This window comes from Capricornis sumatraensis, chromosome 2, assembly GCF_032405125.1.
Source record: "Capricornis sumatraensis isolate serow.1 chromosome 2, serow.2, whole genome shotgun sequence".
Taxonomy (NCBI): domain Eukaryota; kingdom Metazoa; phylum Chordata; class Mammalia; order Artiodactyla; family Bovidae; genus Capricornis; species Capricornis sumatraensis.
Genome location: NC_091070.1, coordinates 33,285,636 through 33,307,684, shown reverse-complemented (window position 1 = coordinate 33,307,684; position 22,049 = coordinate 33,285,636). Strand labels below are relative to the sequence as shown.

The 22,049-nt window shown below is 34.7% G+C and overlaps 1 protein-coding gene across 1 annotated transcript in view; it reads right to left on the bottom strand.

The window, feature by feature from the left end:
• Positions 1-525: 525 nt before the first annotated feature.
• The window catches only part of EXOC5 (exocyst complex component 5), a 39,253-nt gene continuing 17,729 nt past the window's right edge, over positions 526-22,049 (bottom strand). Inside the window, exons 12-18 of the mRNA XM_068992249.1 lie at positions 21,070-21,217; positions 13,365-13,473; positions 8,225-8,345; positions 5,656-5,742; positions 3,708-3,816; positions 3,297-3,512; positions 526-2,679 (exon numbers count right to left, since the gene is read on the bottom strand). Of these exons, the coding sequence (XP_068848350.1) occupies positions 2,491-2,679; positions 3,297-3,512; positions 3,708-3,816; positions 5,656-5,742; positions 8,225-8,345; positions 13,365-13,473; positions 21,070-21,217 (979 nt within the window). The 3' untranslated portion in view covers positions 526-2,490. The remainder of the gene's footprint in view (positions 2,680-3,296; positions 3,513-3,707; positions 3,817-5,655; positions 5,743-8,224; positions 8,346-13,364; positions 13,474-21,069; positions 21,218-22,049) is intronic.

The following is a 22,049-nucleotide window of genomic DNA, read 5'->3' as shown; positions in this document are numbered from 1 at the left end:
TTCTAAAAATGCAGTGTTTAACAGCATATTTTTAATTTCAAAATATTTTCTAAACATTGCATGTTAGCTCATGTGAAACTGGAAAATTATGAAGATTCTCCTTATTCAAATGTTGGCTAAAGTTACTAATGTATAAAGCTCCTTTATCACTACCTAAAATTTTACCATATGCATATGTTTACTTATCTATCATCTCTTTTGAGTCATATATATTTGGGACAAAATTTCATACTGTCCACTAATATGAAAACTACTTTAAAAATCAAATATAACAAATCCAAAGAATGCACACTGTTTTATACAATAAACTTTTTTCTTAGAGAAATTTTTTGTTTCTAATTTTGATTATATAGTCAAGTATTTTTCTGCTTAAAAAGGAAGTAAGAAGACCTATACCATGAAAAATAAGGAACATCTTAAAAATTCAATAAAAAATAATTTATAAAATTCAGTATGATGTCTTCAAAATGTAAAAATGGAGTGAAATAAAAAAACAACTGCAGGGAATTTGTTTATTGAGCAATAATGTTAACACTTCTAAATTAAGTATTCACTTATGAGTTTTCTTTGTTAGTGTCCTGTCAATGGTCATAATGGAAAATATTGCACATAACTCAAATATAAAAATAAAAATTAACAAAATAGCTACGCAACAAATATATGCTTTACATTTTAAAAATTAATCCAAACAAAATAATCTGAAACACTTCTCTGATGTGGAAGTCTTATAATGTTCTCTCATGTTTTATTTGATATTTTTCCCCCTTTTTTTTTTAAAAACAAATTGACACTGTGTACAAAGTTCAAATGGCCAGTAAAACTACTGCTTTAAAATTGTTGGCTTTAAGTAACAGAGGTATAATTTGAATTCACATCAGAGCTTTCTAAAATGGCAAGCATGTGACTTTCTCTAATATCCAAAACCTGTTCTGGCTTTCCTTTGGCTAAGGAATAGAAAACTAGACAGCCTTCCAAAGCTGCCACAATTTCCTAAAATGCTTTGATAAATGTTGGCATAGTTTATTTCTCTTGCTTACCTAGATAACACTGGGCTAAACAGAAAATGAAGAAAATTCAGTTAAAAGTAACTTAAACAGTAGCTAGCTCACTCTGGACCTGGAAGTTTTGGTAAAGTTGAACATTCAGAAACATATTCTTAAATGTAGTTTTCCAAAATTAGGCCAAAAAGCCTACATTAGAGGAAAAAGAAAAGCCAAAAATGAGTCAAACATTGAAGTTTATCTGTTCCTGGAAGACTATGAATAATACAATGGAAGCTGAAACACTACATACAGCTAAGAATGCATTCTTGCAGAGAAAGTTTATAGTTAATAATTTTTTTAAATTTCCACTTGATATTTAAAATTTTATAAGTGATTTATTATGTCACCATATTAAGCCAATTCAATTAACTACACTCAGTAGGAATCACTTCAGAAACGCCTTGAAAAAGATAATGACAGACACTATATATTTAAAAACTACTAGTCCTTACAAAGTTCATCTCTGGATGAGAATATAATGCTGACTATCAATTCCCAATTCCTCTTAAAATGGAAGACTACCTGCATGTTTAGCCATTCCATCTTATTTCAGTTTAGCATAAGGATAAAAATCTTAAAGGATTGCATTGCTGCTAAACACTGCCAATAATTCTCACATGCACCATTTAGTCTATACCTCACTTTTTTACTTCCCTTATAATATTAAAATAATGAATAAATATGGCCTTCAGTTAACATCCTCTACTTTATCTTAAAAGAAATATAAAATAAGGTAGCTTTATTAACTTCTTGCTAGTATTGGCTTAAAATCTGTTTACCAAATAAGAAATTGTAAACTTTTTTTTTCCTTTTACCCAGAAAGCAGATGTATTTTGATCCACACTGCTAATACCTACATAAAATGTATTTCATTTTAGTTTTCTTTATAACATTTTTTTGGAATAGTATTACTGTTGTACCTCAGAAAAAATTCAATGAACCAACTACAGAAATTATGCCCAATTTTCAACCTTTGAAATAAGGTAAAAAGTTCTCCAGGAAAACTTAAAAATAATCTGATTAACAATTACCACTGCTGAAAAGGTCATTGAAAATTGATAAATAATAAATGAGTCTTGCTGTATTTTACCCATCATTAGTGCAAAACAGGAAGCTGAAATTTCCCAATGGACTATGTTAAAGAACATGAACTGGAATACTGGTAACAACTGACATCAACATTTTCCAGGATGAAAACAATGACATATAGCTTCACAGAGTTTGAGATTTATATAAGTCCAGAAATGGAATTAAAACTTTTAAGGAAAAACCAAAATATTCTTAGTATTGTCCAAATTTCAAATAAATCCTCAAGGGTAAGTATGGCTGCTGTTTTTCCAAACAGTCATTTTTCAATAAAATGTTGGCTGTGTCATAAGAAACCTTCTGTGCTTTCTTTCAACCAAGGCTTGCTGGAGTACAACACATTTCCCTTGTAAATTCAACCTCAGCTAAAATGTCGAGCAAGGCGGGCAGATCTATAGTCAGCACGAAGTTGTACGAAGGAGTGAAGAATGTTCTTGTCCAGATTAGCAAGTTGTTCTCCTGAGCAGACTTGCTTTAAATTATCTGGGTTTACTACCAGAAGATTGCAAAGTGCATGCAGAGTATCAAAAAGCTGTAATACCAGAGGAATCTGAATTGAGATAAGAGAAGGAAAAAAATATTTCTAGTTTTATAATCAGTTTGTAAATTCTTCTCACTTATGTACTGTCAGGAATTAACTAATGTTAAAGAGTTCAATGTTAGAATTTTTAAAAGCTACCAAAGTGTTAAAAAACTCAAATATTTCAGACATTATATAAACTCAACATAATCTTTTTGAAAAGATTCATATTGTGCCAATTTACTCAAACAGTAATAATCATTTATACTTTTGTGAAATAGAACTAGTTATCATTAATTTACAGCTTTTTTAAATAATTTAAACACTGGATGGAAACTAATTTCAGAGAGATATACATGAAGAAAGAACATATTTTCTTGATATATGATATACAGCATTAGTTATGGGCATTAATAAGGTCATCTGGACTATGGAACTAAAATATGGCATTTTCTAAAAGCTCAAAGCAAAAATGCGTTAATACTGACTGGAGTAATACTTTTTCATTTAGGAAATGTCAGATCTGTCTCATTACAGTATCAACAAAAGTTATAAACTTTCCGCTAATGGTTATGTCAGTATACATTTTTACGATCTGACTTATGTTCTTGAACTTATTTACAAGTTTGATATTTGTGAATACATACCTTGAAGTCTTTGGCACACCTCCTATACTCAGCTACGTCACAAATTGCTAACATGCCACCCATACAGCTATAGGAATATTGTTGAAGATGCTCATAAATAAGTCGATGAAAACGTACTCCAAGTTCCATCAAAACTGTATCCACATTCTTCCCATCCATGGAATTTTTAATCTTCTCCACTTGTTTTCTTACGTAAGCACAGACTTTAACACAGGCCTGTAAAATTTTTTCTACACTTATTACACAGAAATATGTATCAGCTTAGCTAAGGAGAAAATACATATAAATTCTCATTAATCTCTAAGAATAAAAAAAAAACACTTGGAGCATAATAAGATACATCAATGAAATGTTAATAAGAATACAAATAAAGCAGATATTCTTACTAGCATATTAAATCATTTTACTCACATTAGTATACTGAATCAAAACATTGTTTTCATCTTCTGGCTTAAAATCTGTTTTCTTTTGTTCTGCAGCCAAGATATGCTTCATTTGTCCAATCATACAATTTAATGTCCTACAGAATTGAGAATACCATGTATTTGATCCATTTAATTTACTTTAATTTATATTATTTATACTAAATTAAATTTAAATCATTTAATTTCATGTCACCATAAAACTATTTTACTATTGGTATACTTCAGATTTTAAAACAAGTAAATTCTAGCTCTTGATAGCAAAGAGATCTTAATTTTATTAGCTTCCTGCTCAAAACACAGGGCAAAGATTCATTTGTCCATTGCTTTATTTAAGGAAATCTTAAAGATCTTAGAAGACTGTCACTAATTCATTTCCTTCACAAGTATATTTGGAGAATGCTTAGGAAGGGAGTAAGAAAGAAGAACTTATAAGGAATGGCCAAAGTTTGGAAGAACAGGTGAGAAGAACCCGAGTTTCACAGTCTAAGGATAAGCAGGAGGCTGAATAAGTGGTACTGAGGCCCAGTTGAGAAATGAAGTATGAGTCTGTAATGGCACAAACAATGTCTGAGTTTTGCGACATTCTCCAACAGCAATGAACCATCCAGTTATCAGAATAACAGAATCTGCATTAATCCAGAGTTTAGGATCTGTAAGATAGTTATGATCAAAGGAAATAAATTTTAGGGTAATTATGAGGGAGTAATTAAAGATATGGAACAAGCAATCTAAGTGTTAACAGTGAATAAAACAAAGCTGGGAAAGGACAGATTGGCAAGAAACAAACAAAGCTGGAAAGGATAGACTGGCAAAAGACAAAGATATTTAGAGCTAAAGTTCCTATAAGTAACTTCTATTTGTATATGTCTTCTTGAATGGAAGAGAAAAAAGAATTACAGGAAGTAAAAATATGCCCAAACCTGGTAGCATGGGCTTTAGAATTTGAGTTCCAGTTCTACCAGCATTAACTGTATGATCTCTAGCAAACTACTTCATTTCTTTAAGCCTTCACTTCCTCATCTGTAAAATGGAAATGGTATTTCTTACTTAAATGAAATTATACAGGTAAAGATCCTTGTACTGTTGCCAGTGAAAGTAATAATCGCCCAGTTGTGTCCAACTCTTTGTAAACCATGGACTGCAGCTCTCCAGGCTCCTCTGTCCATGGGATTTCTCAGGCAACAATATTGGAGTGGTTTGCCATTTCCTTCTCCGGGGGATCTTCCTAACCCAGGGACCAAACCTGGGTTTCCTGCATTGCAGGCGAATGAAATTATACAGGTAAAGATCCTTGTATTGTGCAAAGCATATAGCAAATGCCTGATAAATGCTTGATAAACAGATGATTATCATCAGTAACATATGTCCACTATCATCTCAAAAGACAGAATCCACCGCTCCATATTATGAACAGGTAATTAACTAAAATAAACATCAAAAAAATTTTTCGAATGTAGGGTTTTCACTCAATGGAAGTTACTTTTAAAAATTGGTATGTTAATTTAATGCATTTCAGATATAAGCCTGAAATCTTCCGGGTTACATACCATTTTTAAGGAGTCTGGAGAGAGGAAGAGGAAGAGGGAAAGGGAAGGGAGGGAGGCAGGGAGAGAGGAGGAGAGAGAGGGAGGATGGGGACAGAGAGAGACAGTGTCTACAGCAGCATTTGCCAAAAGAAAAAAAAAAAAAGATTTTCAAATAGAATTGGTCTAAAGTTAATCTAAACCTGCTGACTTCCATAAATAATAATTCTGGAATCCAATAAAATAACATTATTAGGATGAAATAAATATGTACAAATAAAATCAAACATTATAGCAGGATAGTGGAATTCAAATAGACTTTTGTCTTGTTTGAAAATAATTTTCATGTTGTCATAATGGTGTTTTTACAAATAAAAAAATGCAAGAGAAATAGTAAAACTAAAAACTTGCCTGTCAATGCCGGTATCCAATTTCATCTCCATCTGTTCAATTATTTCTTTTTTTTTCTGAAGGCATTCTGATAATTTAGGAGAGGAGCTATTGAATGTTTAAAGGAGGAATAAAAATCATATTAGTAACCTTAGAATTCTAAAAGTTTTCACAATTCCTGCTTATTGTTACATACCTAGACACACATACACACACATAATTTTAACTTGCTTCCAAATCCAAGAAGGATATAAACAGTGATTATTTAGTATTCACTACGCTCAATTCATTACAATAGTCATGATAGGAAAAATTTATGATTTAAAACAGGAGGATTTAGATTTTTTATTTTCATCTCTGAGGAGCTATCCCTTTAGAACATAAACATGATTTTGGAATTATTTGGTTTCCTTTTTAATTAAATTTCTGGTGTTAACAGTAAGAAAAATAACAGCTTCTTGAAACTATAGTAAATTATATTAATTAAAATTTGTAGACCAACACTCAATCCAGTTGTATTTAGCTTTCTTATATTAAAAAACAAACACCAACATCTTGGTAGTCATATTCACCTTCTGAATTTTACCTAAATGTCAAATAACACCCAAAATACTAAAGAATATGCAATCTTAATAGTTATACGTGAATTCTTCGCTATGTGGTATTCAGTTCAGTTCAGTTCAGTCACTCAGTCGTGTCCGACTCTTTGTGACCCCATGAATCGCAGCACGTCAGGTCTCCCTGTCCATCACCAACTCCCGGAGTTCACTCAAACTCATGTCCATCCATCAAGTCGGTGATGTCATCCAGCCATTTCATCCTCTGTCGTCCCCTTTTCCCCCTGCCCCCAATCCCTCCCAGCATCAGAGTCTTTTCCAATGAGTCAACTCTTCACATGAGGTGGCCAAAGTATTACAGTTTCAGCTTTAGCATCAGTCCTTTCAATGAACACCCAGGACTGATCTCCTTCAGAATGGACTGATTGGATCTCCTTGCAGTCCAAGGGACTCTCTCAAGAGTCCTCTCCAACACCACAGTTCAAACGCATCAATTCTTCGGCGCTCAGCCTTCTTCACAGTCCAACTCTCACATCCATACATGACCACTGGAAAAACCATAGCCTTGATTAGACGGACCTCTGTTGGCAAAGTAAAGTCTCTGCTTTTGAATATACTATCTAGGTTGGTCATAACTTTCCTTCCAAGGAGTAAACGTCTTTTAATTTCATGGCTGCAGTCACCATCTGCAGTGATTTTGGAGCCCCCAGAAATAAAGTCTGACACTGTTTCCACTGTTTCCCCGTCTATTTGCCATGAAGTGATGGGACCAGATGCCACGATCTTCGTTTCCTGAATGTTGAGCTTTAAGCCAACTTTTTCACTCTCCTCTTTCACTTTCATCAAGAGGTTCTTTAGCTCCTCTTCACTTTCTGCCATAAGGGTGGTGTCATCTGCATATCTGAGGTTATTGCTATTTCTCCCAGCAATCTTGATTCCAGCTTGTGCTTCTTCCAGCCCAGTGTTTCTCATGATATACTCTGCATATAAGTTAAATAAGCAGGGTGACAATATACAGCCTTGACGTACTCCTTTTCCTATTTGGAACCAGTCTGTTGTTCCATGTCCAGTTCTAACTGTTGCTTCCTGACCTGCATATAGGTTTCTCAAGAGGCAGGTCAGGTGGTCTGGTATTCCTATCTCTTTCAGAATTTTCCACAGTTTATTATGATCCACACAGTCAAAGGCTTTGGCATAGTCAATAAAGCAGAAATAGATGTTTTTCTGGAACTCTCTTGCTTTTTCGATGATCTAGTGGATGTTGGCATTAGAGCTCGTTAAAAAGTAAATTTCCTTTCAAAATGTGATTCAGAGATCACAAGTAATCTGTATCTTTGAGATCATTCCTAGATTAATAATTTCTTGGTATTATCAATGTTTATAAAAAATGTCTAGAATTTTCTTTTATATGAATATTTTTCATCTTTAATGACAGTACTACACATAGAGTTTTGTAAAACATGCTCACATATACACTATTTTACATAATTCTCATATGCTTCAAAAGTTCACAAAAATCTTATTTAATATCTCATCAAAACTTGTCCTACTGATGGCATGAAATTGTTACTGTACATCTTTTCATTATAAAAAGTGGGAACAAGCTAGAAGTCACCTTTCATACAAATTTAGGTTTATGACACAGTATTTCCAAATAAAACAAAATTAATACCACAGAAGGAAGAGAATATAGAAGGCAAGGAAGAAGAGTTTATGTTACTTTTCAAAAATTTTCTTCAAACTTCACATCTTTGAGCTAGATATTATTTCCACACGAATTACCACATTTCATTATTTGCAAATGGTAAATGTTAAATACTTGATGTCAAATTTCTGCTGTGAGAGAGGAAGGGGAAGGAAGAAGCAGGTTACAAATGCTTACATACACCCTGAGAGCGACTAGGTTGCTTATTTCACACCCTCCTGCCCTGTTTGATGTTTCAGTGAACAGCTATTACCTTTAAAATTTAACATAAAGTAGAATATTATAATATTCTTTGAAATACCAATGAAAATCAGACAATTTGACTAACCTTATTAGTGGCATAAGGTGATCATTAAACTGCTTGTCAAAAAGATGAAAAATAGTATTGGCCTGGTGCACAACATCCAAAAAATAGAGATTTGCATTCTTAGAATCTGAAGAAGGAATTCCTAAAGTTGGAAGGCATGTATATGTTAGAATCATATTAAAGAAATTCATCTAGGCAACAGAAAAAAAGAATGTGGTTATATAACATGCATTAAAAAGAACTGCTGTTTCAATAAGTCAGCAATACTTTTTGTGGACAAAAAGCGTAAAATTAAGCTCATTGATAACAAAGTTTTAATGCCAAATTTTCACCATATACTCAAGTCTTCATTGTTTGCTGAGATAAATCAAAAACTAAACTTGTAAGTGAATCATCCTGGACTATATTTTCTCCTTCCCCATCTTCTTGTGCCTAAAGATTCACATGAACCATGAACATACTTCTGTTAATACCATTTTTTCTTATAACCAGGCCTCATTACCTCTGCTAACAGTTAAAATAATTTTCTTATTAGTTCAAATTTCCTTATCTTTTACGCTATATCTTGTTGCCAGAGTAAGGTACTTGACATATTTCACTATGTTTTCTATCTACCATTTCCTCAAAGATATTCAAAGACTCCTCACTGTCAACAAAATAAATTCCTGATTTTCAGCATTGTATTCAAGCCACTTCACATTGTGACTGCAAAGCAAACAGCTGACCTCTTCAGATTTTAGTTTCCTCTTTTGCAAAAGAGTAATAGTTAAATTCCAAGGTGCCTACTAACCATAGACATTTATGTTCCTAGCTAAAATTAAAAGGTATACAGGGCCAGGAGAAATATTCAGAGAAAATGAGAATTAAAAGTTTAATACCTAGAGTTCTTTACAGAAGGATGATTTTTTCCCCAAAGTTTTAAAACAAATTTTTATTTTCCCACAAATGACAAAATCACAACTGGCAACAAAACTAAAGCCTCCAACACAAACTCACAAGAGAAAAAAGTAGTCAACACACCCAATGAAAGACATGAAAGGCAACAGTTATGTATGTCTTTATATTACTAAATTATTACAGTTCTTATAGAAAATTCAGTGAGTGTAGAAAAATGGGTATAAGCATATATGCCAGTAGCAGTATAGATTAGTGGGGAAAAAAATCCTTAGGAAAACAGTTTGTTTATATGTACAGAAATTTTAAAAATTTGCAACACACTTTGATCTGGTAATTTTAGTTTCAGAATTTTATCCAGAGAAAATAATTCAAAAGAAAGAAAACACAGTCAGTTCTACAGAGTTCACTACAGCCACATAGAAAATGCATAGGAATAGAAGGCATATTCTCATCCTACCAGAAAATTTCCTAAGCCCTTCCAAATTATGAATACTGCTATTAAAATGAAGATGCTAGGTTTCCATACTAAAGAACAAATCCTTCATACCATATGGAATCAAATTTGTTACTTTACTGTCTTCATTAATCTTCATACCTTTGAGGTAGATATTATCTCAATATAAATGACCACAATAGGTTATCTCCAAATTGCAAATGTTAAATACTTGATGTCAGTTCTGCTATAAGGCGGAAGGGGAGGCAAGCAGGCTACAAATGTTTATGCACATCCTGAGAGCAACTAGGTTAAAATAATAATAATAAAAAAGCGGGGCAGGGGGAATATAAACCGCAAGGTTATTGAATTATAGGTAATTTCACTTCAACCTTAGAAACTTTAAAGAAAGATGTTACACACAAACACTTTTGAGCATGTGCTATGTGCTTTCTAGTAGCTTCAGTTCAATTCAATGCAGTCGCCAGTCATGTCCAACTCTTTGTGACCTCATGGACTGCAGCATACCCGGATTCCCTGTCCATCACCAACTCCTGGAGCTTGCTCAAACTCATGTCCATCAAGTTGGTATTGTCATCCAACCATCTCATCCTCTGTCATCCCCTTCTCCTCCTGGCTTCAATCTTTCCCACCATCAAGGACATTTTCGATGAGTCAGTTCTCTGCATCTGGTGGCCAAGTATTGAAGCTTCGGCTACAGCATGGTCCTTCCAATGAATACTCAGAACTGATTTCCTTTAGGATTGACTGGCTGGATCTCCTTGCAGTCCAAGGGACTCTCAAGACTCTTCTCCAACACGATGGTTCAAAAGCATCAATTCTTCGGTGCTCAGCTTTCTTATAGTCCAACTCTCATGTTCATACACGACTACTCAAAAAACCATAGTTTTGACTAGATGGATCTTTGTCGGTAAAGCAATATCTCTGCTTTTTAATATGCTATCTAGGTTGGTCATAGCTTTTCTTCCAAGGAACAAGTGTCCTTTAATTTCATGGCTGCAGTCACCATCTGCAGTGATTTTGGAGCCCAAGAAAATAAAGTCTGTCACTGTTTCCACTGTTTCCCCATCTATGTGCCATGAAGTGATGGGACCGGATGCCATGATCTTAGTTTTTTGAATGTTGAGTTTTAAGCTAGCTTTTTCACTCTTTCATTCTCATCATGAGGCTCTTTAGTTTCTCTTCGTTTTCTGCCATAAGGGTGGTGTCATCTGTATATCTGAGGTTATTGATATTTATCTTTGCAAACTTGATTTCAGCTTCTGTTTCATCCAGCCCATCAATTTACATAATGTACTCTGTATGTAAGTTAAATAAGCAAGGTGACAACATACAGCCTTGACACACTCCTTTCCCAATTTTGAACCAGTCCATTGTTCCATGTCCAGTTCTAACTGTTGCTTCTTGACCTGCATACAGATTCCTCAGGAGGCAGGTAAGGTGGTCTGGTATTCCCATCTCTTTCAGAATTTTCCAGTTTGTTGTGATCCATACAGTAAAAAGGCTTCAATGTAGTCAATGAAGGAGAAGTAGATGTTTTTCTGGAATTCTCTTGCTTTTTCTATGATCCAACAGATGTTGGCAATTTGATTTCTGGTTCCTCTGCCTTTTCTAAATCCAGCTTGTACATGTGGAGGTTCTCGGTTCACGTACTGTTAATGCCTCCCTTGGAGAATTTTGAGCATTTCTTTGCTAGCATGTGCGATTGTGTAGTAGTTTACATTCTTTGGCATTGCCTTTCTTTGGGATTGGGATGAAAACTGACCTTTTCCAGTCCTGTGGCCTGAATTTTCAAAAATTGCTGAATTTTCCAAATTTGCTGGCATATTGAGTACAGCACTTTAACAGCATCATCCCTTAGGATCTGAACTAGCTCAGCTGGAATTCCATCACCTCCACTAGCTTTCTAGGTGCTAGACTATAATGCAATTAAGACAAATAAGATTCCTAACCACTTGAACTTACATGCTATTCTCTCTGCTTAAAATACTCTTTCTCCAAATATTCAATTTATTCCTTCACTTCATTCAGCTGATTCATGTCTCCTCAGAGCCCTTCTCTGACCATCCTTTCTAAAAAAGCCCTCTTCCCCCTGAATTCCCCATTCTACCTCCCATTACTATTCTCTATTTCTTACTCAATATTATTTTTATTCACTGTACTTACTAGTCATTTGTCAATCTTTTCCATAAGAATGTAAGTTCATAAACACTTAAGTATATGTTCAATGAGTGAGGCAAATACCAATGGATGAAAATTTTATTGTAACAAGTGCTACGAAAAAAGTTAATTCAATGATGAAATAATGAGTAACTAGGCTGGGAGAAGTGGGTCACTTTAGCTAGGTCCATCTGCAAAAGACTCCCTAAAAATGTGGCACCTTAGTTAAGATCAAAAGGCTGAAAAGCCAGACATGAGAAGAGCTGAAGAAAAAGAAATGGGGGTCAGGAAGGGGGAACACCAAGTGCAAAGAACCTGAGTAAGGAAAAAGAATAAAGGCCAGAGTGGCTGCGGCAGTGAAGGGAAATGCAGATGAGAAGAGGATGAATATATAAGAGGAGGCCAGATCAAAATTATGCTTTTGTAAAGAGTTTGTTGCTGTTTTCCCCCTAAGTGTAATAGGAAACCACTAAAATGTCTTAAACAAAAAAAAATTTAAGACCCTTAAATTTATACCATGACTGTTACATGGAGTCAGTTATTTGGAAAGGTAAGAACGTACAGAGAGACCAGTTAGGAGCAGACGGCGATCATGATGTTTAAATTAGGTTGGCATCAATGGAGATGGAGAAAAGTAGGAGAATTTGAGTTATGTTTGACAGTATATAGACAGGATTCACTGACAGACTGGTTTTCAGGTTTGATGAAAAGAATAATTATGGCAACTCCTGGGTTTGGGGCTTCAGCAAATAGTAAATAGCAATGCCTTTTAAAAACATGAGAAATAATGGGAAAGGAAGAAGTTTAGATGGAAGATAAAGAGTTTCATTTTGGATATATTAAATTTGAGATGTACACAGAACAGATGAGAGAAGTCAAGGAGGCAACTGAACTAATGAGACTAGAATTTAGGGAAGAGGTCATTATTATCTTATTAATATCAGTAAACCCAAAAGGCCAAAAACAAAAGAAAAAATTTCTTATGAATCTATTCCTTTCCAGGCTTATTGATAAGGCTTATTTTCTTTTCCAAACTTTACATTACTCAACTGTCTCAAGCAGAATTGCCGTCATTTCCATTTCTGCCCCCTTGGCATTTAATAACTTATAGCAAAGGCAATGGCAACCCACTCCAGTACTCTTGCCTGGAAAATCCCAAGGGCGGAAGAGCCTGGTAGGCTGCAGTCCATGGGGTCGCAAAGAGTCAGACACGACTGAGTGACTTCACTTTCCCTTTTCACTTTTCATACATTGGAAAAGGAAATGGCAACCCACTCCAGTGTTCTTGCCTGGAGAATCCCAGGGACGGTGGAGCCTGGTGGGCTGCCGTCTATGGGATCGCACAGTCATACAAGACTGAAGCGACTTAGCAGCAGCAGCAGCAGCAGCAGCAGCAGCATTGTATTACAGTCTGCCACACACTGCTGTGACTTACATAGTTTATCCTGCCCTGCTCAATGTAAGCAACATTAGAACTGTGTCTTTGTATAGCTTTTAGCATCTGACAAATCCTTGCACTACAGGAAGTTCAAAAAGCATTTCGCCGCATTGACTGAGATGAATATATATAAAACAATAGTATGCATACAGTTTAACCAAACAGGATCAAAGAAATTTAAGATGAAGAATAATACAAATAAATATACTTACCAGCAAGTCCTGTTTCCAAGGCATAATCAATATGTTCAATACATAAAAATTCCACAAGAATGGTAAAAATTCTAAAGGCATTCCTTGGTAAATCAGAAGGATCAGAGAGCTTTAAAAAGAAAAACCAAATACATCACTCCTCAGGTTTACCTTTAAAAAACAAGGCAACTTTTTTTTTTTTTAAGCAATCTACTTTGTATAAGACATAGTGATCTGTTGTCAAATGGTAACTTAAATACCTTCCACCCACCCAAAATGCCTTTCTCATATACATATAGTTGCAGTGCTCTGTATTTGTCTTACAATTCTCCCGGCTTAAACAAGATTACTGTTTTCTGACCTGGACTGCAATCCATGTTAACTGTGACAGGAAAGAAAGAAAAGGAGAGAGAACCAATAGAAAAGAAAATCTAAGGTACACATTAAAGCCAAGTATGTTTTAAAGAAATACACACAAACAAAACATACACGTAAGTACATATAATAAAGTACACTCAACTGCCATGTAAAATGCCTTTCTTAATGTCATAGTAAAAGAAGTCTGAGACTCACCTACTGAATAAAAGCTATTCTAGTAAAACTCAGAACCAGAAAGGATTCTTCATTTTCTTGGAGGGTGGGGACAGGGAAATCAATAACAGACACTATAAAATAGGTCAGGCTCAATCCCACCTTCATCACTTCCCATTGAGTGAACCCTTGAGATGTTATTTAACCCCACCAAATCTTAATTTCTTCATCTGTAAGGTAGGAATAGTATTATTGGTACTTATATCCTACCCTTGAGATGAAAATAAAGTATGAAAATACATGTAAGGTATTTTGAGCTTAGTGTCTGGCACGTAAGTTCACAACAATAAATGTTCATGTTGATGTTGATGTTGCTGCTGATTAACTACTTAGTAAAAGAATCATTAGTAGTTATGCTGAGAAAATTCAATCCCTTTTAAAATGTTGGAAAATAACCTCTCAACTTCTTGTAACTGCTGCCTACATTATTAATCAATTGATTGTTGCCTATTTGTTGTCTCTATTCATGCTCCCTCTGAAAGTAATGCTTGTTATCTGATATATACAGCTGGGTGTTAAAAAGTGCATAACCCACTTTAAATTCTCTAAATCTCTACAGCTTATAATTATTAGTTTGGTATTACTTGATTCCCTTGCTGGTCTTAACACCACCCCAACCTTTACCCTTCTCTACCACAACTCTCACCTCCCTTCTTTGTTCAATGATGCTTTATAAATGCCATTAGCAAGCCATTTTCCACATCCCTCCTCTCTACATCCATATATTCATGCATAATTGAAAGAAGAAGTAGACTGAAAAAGTTGTAAGGATATACAAGACAAAAATAACTGTTAACCAATTGGACCTAAATGACATTCATAGAACATTCAACATTAGGATATACATTTTCTTTCAGTATTCAGAAAACATTTACCAAGATGGATCATATTCTAGGCTAAAAAAACAAGTCTCAATAAATTTAAAATGGATTCACATCACACAAAATATGTTCTCTAACCACAACAGAATCAAACTGAAACCATTAACAGAAAGATATCTAAAAAATCCTCTAATATCTGGAAATGATATAACACACTTCTAAGCTACTCTTCAGCCAACAGAAATCAAAAGGGAAATTTAAAAGTATTTTGAACTGAATTTTAAACACAACAAATAAAAATTTATTGTATGAAGCTAAAGCAGTATCTTAAAGAGAAAGTTATAAGATTAAATCCTTGTATTAGAAAATAAGAAGGGTCTCTAATCACTGATCTCACCTTCCACCTTAAAAACTAGATAAAGATCAAATGAAGCCCAGGTAAGCAGAAGGAAAAGAAATAATAAAGAGTGGACATCCATGAAATACAAAACAGGAAAATCAATGATATCAAAGCTGATTCTCCAGGGAAACCAATAAACTGATAAACCTATATCACACACACAAGACACAAATCATCAAAAATGAATAGGTGACATCACTATAGATTCAACAGGTTTTAAAAAGATAATAAGCTACTATATATGTAATAAACAAGAAAGTCATAGTGTAAAGTACAGCAAACTATATTCAATACCTTATAATGACCTATAATGAAAAAAGAATATACATATTATATATTTTATATACATAACTGGATCATTTTGCTATACACCAGAAATTAACAAAAAACTTTAAACAATTTTTTTCAATTAAAACACACACACACACACACAAAAAAAAAATCAACTGAACATTAAAAAAAGGATATGGCAATAACATGAACAACTTAATCCCCCGAGATTCAACAATCTGTGTGAAATATACAAATCTTAAAGGCCACAAACTACTAAAGCTCACTTTAAAAGAAATAGGTAACTAAAATAGTTCCATATCTACTAAGAAGTTGAATTTGTAGCTAAAAATACTCACAAATTTAAAAACTATAGGCACAAAAGACTTCACTAAGTTCTACCAAATATTTAAGGAAGATATAACACTAATTTTACACAAACTCTTCTAGAAAATTAAAGAGGAAAGAATATTTTCCAACTCATTCTATGAGGCCAAGATTACCTTGATACCAAAGCTACAAAGACATTATGAGAAAAAAAATATGTATAAATCAATATCCTTTGTGAACACAAACACAAAATTTAACAAAAGTTTAGTAAACTTAATCCAATAATACATAAATAGGACAATACATGATGACCAGGGGGGGTTTATTAAAAGAATGTAAGGTTAACATTTGGAAATCTATCAATGTAATTCACAATAGAATAACAACAACAAAATAGCATTTGACAAAGCCTAATATCCATCCTTATAAAAACACCTAGAAAATTATAATAAAAGAATTTCCTTAATCTGATAAAGAGCATCTATGAAAAACAAATGGGTCCTAATCAAACAGGGTTTCTCTGGTGGCTAAGTGGTAAAGACTCTTCCTGCAATGCAAGAGACTCAGGTTCCCTCTCTGGTCAGGAAGATCCCCTGGAGAAGGAAATGGCAACCCACTCCAGTATTCTTGCCTGGAAAATTCCATGGACAGAGGAGCCTGGTAGGCTACAGTCCATGGGGCTGCAAAGAATCAGAACCAACTAAGCACACGCACACACACATATGTATGTGAGTGTGTGTATATGTATGTGTGGGTGTATGGACCTAGAGGTTATCATACTAAGTGAAGTAAGTCAGATAAAGACAAATATCATGCAATATAGCTTATTTGCAGAATCTAAAAGAAAAAGAAGACACAAATGAACTTATTCTCAAAACAGAAAGAGACTCACAGACACAGAAAACAAACTTATGGTTACCAAAGGGAAAAAGGGGATGGGGGAAGGATAAATTGTGAGGCTGGGATTAACATATACACACAACTATGTATAAAATAGACAACCAACAATGACCTACTGTATAGCACAGGGAACTATACTCAATATTGTATAACAATCTATAAGGGAAAAAATATATATACACACATAAATATACATATAGCTGAACTGCTATGCTGTACACCTAAAACTTAGGCTTCTCTGGTTGCTCAGACAGTAAAGTCTGCCTGCAATGCAGGGGACCTGGGTTCAATCCCTGGGTTGGGAAGATACCTGAGAAGGGAATGGCTAGCCACTCCAGTATTTGTGCCTGGAAAATCCCATGAACAGAGGAGCCTGGTAGGCTACAGTCCATGGGGTTGCAAAGAGTTGGACACGACTGAGCAACTTCACTTTCAACTTTAAAAAAAATGAGTCTTAACTACATATACAACTGTCAAGAAATAAGAACCCAATTTTTAAAAATGTTACTAAGGAGAAATGAAAGCATATGTCTGCATAAAAATATATAAATGAATGTTCACAGCTTCATTTTTAACAACCAAACACTGGAGCCAATCTAAACTGCCATCAATAGGTATGTGGATAAGCAAAACAGTGAAGAACCTGCCTTTAATGCAGGAGACCATGGTTCAATCCCTGGGTCAGGAAGATCCCCAAACGAAGAAAACGGCTACCCACTCTAGAATTCTTGCCTGGAGAATTCCATGGGTAGAGAAGTCCATGGGTCACAAAGAGTCGGACATGACTGAGCAACTAACACTTTCACTTCTTTTCCATGCAATAAAATACTATTCAGCAATAAAAGAAAATACTAATACACACAACATGAATGAATTTCAAAACATTTATGCTGAGTTAAAGAATCCAGAAACACATGTATATATTATATTATAATCCCATTTATTAAAAATTCTAGAAAATTAATCAACTTCTTGAAAAGTCCTATTTAGTTTTCAAGACTCAGTCCTGAGTCTTGACAACTTCTTTTTGACAACTAATCTACAGTGAAGGAGGTCATGGTTGCCTGAGGACAGAAACAGAGGGAGGAGAAAAGGAGAATTTACAAGTAGAAAAGGAAACTTTGGGGGGGGAGGGTGATCTGTTCATTACTTTGGTTGTACTATAGCTTCATAAATGTACACATAACTTACCAAAGTTACCAAACTGTACAGTTCAAATACAAGCAGTCTACTGAATGTCAATTATATCTCGACATTACTAAGCTTTTCTAAAAAGAAAAATACACCCAGTCTTCTCATTACACTGCCCTGTTTTATATCCTTTAATATTTCCATCAACATCTAACAAGGTCAAGTCCAAATTTCTAAGTATGGTATATAAAGAGTTTTTGTCTACATTTTCAAATTCCTGTCTCATTACTCTCCCCATATCCTTTTTTAGTTCAAGTATTTCATGCTGCATGACTGTTCTCTGTATATGTTTTTGTGCATGTAATATTCTCTTTTCCTGAAATCGCCTGCCATTATCTTGAAGATACCCTATTTATCTTTCAAGACCCAGACCTCAAATGTCCTCTCCTTTTTGAAATCTCCTCTGAAAAATACTCATCCTCAATTCCTTAACCAGTCAGAGCTGGCTGCTTCCTCTTTAGGTCTCAACAGTGTCTATCTGTTGTTGTGCTGTTCAGTCACCCAGTCCTGTTTGACTCTGCAACCCCATGGACTGCAGCACGCCAGGCCTCCCTGTCCCTCACCATCTCCTGAAGTTTGCCCAAGTTCATGTCCATCACATCGGTGATGCCATCCAGCCATTTCATCCTCTGACGCTCTCTTTTCCTTTTGCCCTCAATCTTTTCCAGTAACAGGGACTTTTCCAATGAGTCAGCTGTTTACATCAGATGACCAAAATACTGGAGCTTCAGCTTTAGCATCAGTCCTTCCAAAGAGCATTCAGGGTTGATTTCCCTTAAGATTGACTGGTTTGATCTCCTTGCTGTCCAAGGTATTCCTGGAGTCTTCCCCAGCACCACAGTTCGAAGGCATAAATTCTTGGTGCTCTGCCTTCTTTACAGTCCAGCTCTCCCAACGGTACATGGACCAATGGGAAGAACACAGCCTTGACTATACGGACCTTTGTCAGTAGAGTATATACAGTCTAGGTCTGTCACAGCTTTCCTGCCAAGAAGCAACTGTCTTCTCATTTCATGGCTGCAGTCACCATCCGCAGTGATTTTAGAGCCCAAGAAGAGGAAATCTGTTACTATATACATAGTGTATGTCTACTTGCACTAATTCTTTATATATCTACCTCTTTTCTCACTATTCAAAGGTAATGTGTATATTTTGTACTTATAACCTTAATGCCTAACATGGCAGGTGGTACAAAGTAAACACAAAATAATGTTTGTTACATCAGACTGCAATGAATTAAACTGATTTTCGATTTTGTCTTTATCCAGAGAGAAGGTCATGATTTAATCTAGTTACTGAGTGTGACTCAAGCGCTTCCCAGGTGGCGCTAGTGGTAAAGAATTTGCCTGCCAATGCCGGAGATATAAGAGACCTAGCTTCAATCCCTGAGTTGGGAAGATCCCCTGGAGAAGGGCATGGCAACCCACTCCAGTATTCTTGCCTAGAGAATCCCTTGGACAGAGAAGCCTGGTGGGCTACACCCCACAGGGTTGCACAGAGTTGGACACGACTAAAGTGATTAAGCACACACTGTGACTCAAAACAATAAATATGTTGACAGCTTCAGGTTTGATGATCTGCTGCTACTGCTGCTGCTGCTAAGCCGCTTTAGTCGTGTCCGACTCTGTGCGACCCCAGAGACGGCAGCCCACCAGGCTCCCCCGTCCCTGGGATTCTCCAGGCAAGAACACTGGAGTGGGTTGCCATTTCCTTCTCTAATACATGAAAGTGAAAAGTGAAAGTGAAGTCGCGCAGTCGTGTCCGACTCTTAGTGACCCCATGGACTGCAGCCTACCCGGCTCCTCCATCCATTGGATTTTTGATGATCTGATGGTATAGAAATATTTTAACATATTTCCAGTATTCACAAGAGTAGAGCTATTACTGCATCAAATACAGCCATCACATACCCTGAGGTGTCATATCTTAACACTTTTCCAAATGTACTTCAGATTTTTTCTTCTGTGGTTGCAGGAGCAGTCCAACATTATAAAGTGCCTTAGGTATTCCTCCCAAGACAACCACTACTCTGAAACTGTTTATCACACCCATGTTGTGTATGCTCCTGAACAAAATATTTTTACTTTTTAAAACTTTATATTGTGGTATAATGAATATATCTTTCCCCATCTTGCTCTTTCCACTAAACATTATATTTTTGAGATTTACTCATGCTGATACATGTAACTCTAGTTTAGTCATTTAAATTGGTATATTAGCTTTCCCGTATATGAACAATGTCATTTTATCAATTTTTTCTACAGCACACTTAGTTTGCTTCTAATTTTTCACCATGACAAACAACGTAGCTTATGATGTTAGACATGTCCTGTGAACCTACAAATTCTCTAAGAAATTAACAAATTACTCTCCAAAGTATATCGATTATTATTTCCATAGGCAGTGTATAAGAACTTCTATTGCTCCACATACTTACCAAGAGTATCAACAAAATTTTTGCCAACCTATTGAGAATTAGTATTTTCCCTGTCTTAAGTTTCATTTCCCACTAGTGAGACTAAATATCTTATTGATAACTCACATTTTATATTTCTATTTACAGTCTATATTGATCTATCAATATAAATATATAGACCACATACATCATACAAATAAAAAATTATGACTACCTCAACTCTCAATTTCATACTTAAGAAATATGCAGCTCAGTTTCTTCCTCTGTAAAAGAGATAACAACTTCACAGAAATGTTACAATGAGTTAATGCATACCTAAGGTGCTTGGAATAGTGCCTGGAACATAGTATGTGCTATACAATTACTAACCAGTATTATTTGTTTTATAAATCTTCTGCTAGTAAAACTGGTTAAAGCCTTCTTTTTACACCCTGGCTTAATTGTTTACTTTGTTAAAGTGTGTTTGTTGAAGGCATTCTAAATTTTTAATGGAGTCAATTTTTCCTTTCCTTTGATATCTGTTCTTAAAACATCCTTCTCTCCCTAATGCTGTATTTCTTTATGATCTGGTTCTAACCCTCACTTTCATATCTTGATTTAATATCTCACTGAAGAAAATTTGGTATCTTTGTTTAAAATCATATTAAAATATACTTCTAAACAATTTAAAAATAATTGTTCCCTAAACAAAAATCCTACTTTTTTATTATGATAAACAGATGTTCATAACCAGAGAGCAGAGTGTTTATACAAGCAAAACTTAAAATACACAGCTATATATAAATTAAATAAATGTACAATTCTTACCCTATGACATCTTTCAAAGGCTTGTTTGGTTTCTTGCAAAAGATTAACCACCACTTCCTGGGACAGGAAAGTCTCTCCATGAGTATCGATACTTGGCCCCAGAGGTAAGTTGGTACGTTGTCTAATTCTCTCTTTCAGATCTTGAATACTAGTGCATAATAGAAACAAATGAAAAAATAAGACTACTATACATAGATTTCAATTTCAAGTACTCTCAAACTTAGTATACATGAACTAATAAAAAGAAGAAAAATGGACCAATAGCAGGAGATCTAAAACTTCTAATTTCAGTAAGTAATTCTGTAAAGTGAAGAAAGCATTAATCTCTAAATAGAAGACTATCATATGAAAAGTGAGTAGATCTGCAGTTATTATCTCTAACGTCTCTTTTAGGTCTACAATTCTGACTCAATATTTAGCTCTACAATTCAGACTCAATAGCCAAAAACTCCTTGTTTGGTTTCCTTAGGAAGTAGGCTTTTCGAAGTAAGCTAATATTTCAGATAATTAAACGGCCCTGCTTAAAACAAACTTTAAAATTTTAAAGCTTTTTAAATATACTAACTACTTAAGCATATTGTACATTTATTACTATTAAACATAATTTAGCTTTTTAAATGAGGGTTATTAAGAACATTTATTATATTTATAGAAGGCTAGATTACTTTTGTTTGTATTTATAGAATATATAGCTCCAGATTGTGAACTTTAAAAAAAAATTCTTATGGTTGTTTTTTAGCTTTTCTCTTTTACTTGCTACTGCCTTTCAGATGTCACTTCTTATTCCTAATTATAATCTATCCATGATCATTATTTAATATATAACAAGCTGGGAAATAAGAAGCTGATTTAGCTGTATGAATATTATATGAACCATCAACTCTGATGGTTCACAAAAGTTATTTTGATTCATCCTAGAATCAACTAAATTCAAGATAGGTAAGATCTAGATTACTGAGCTGCCACCAATTCTTATAGCA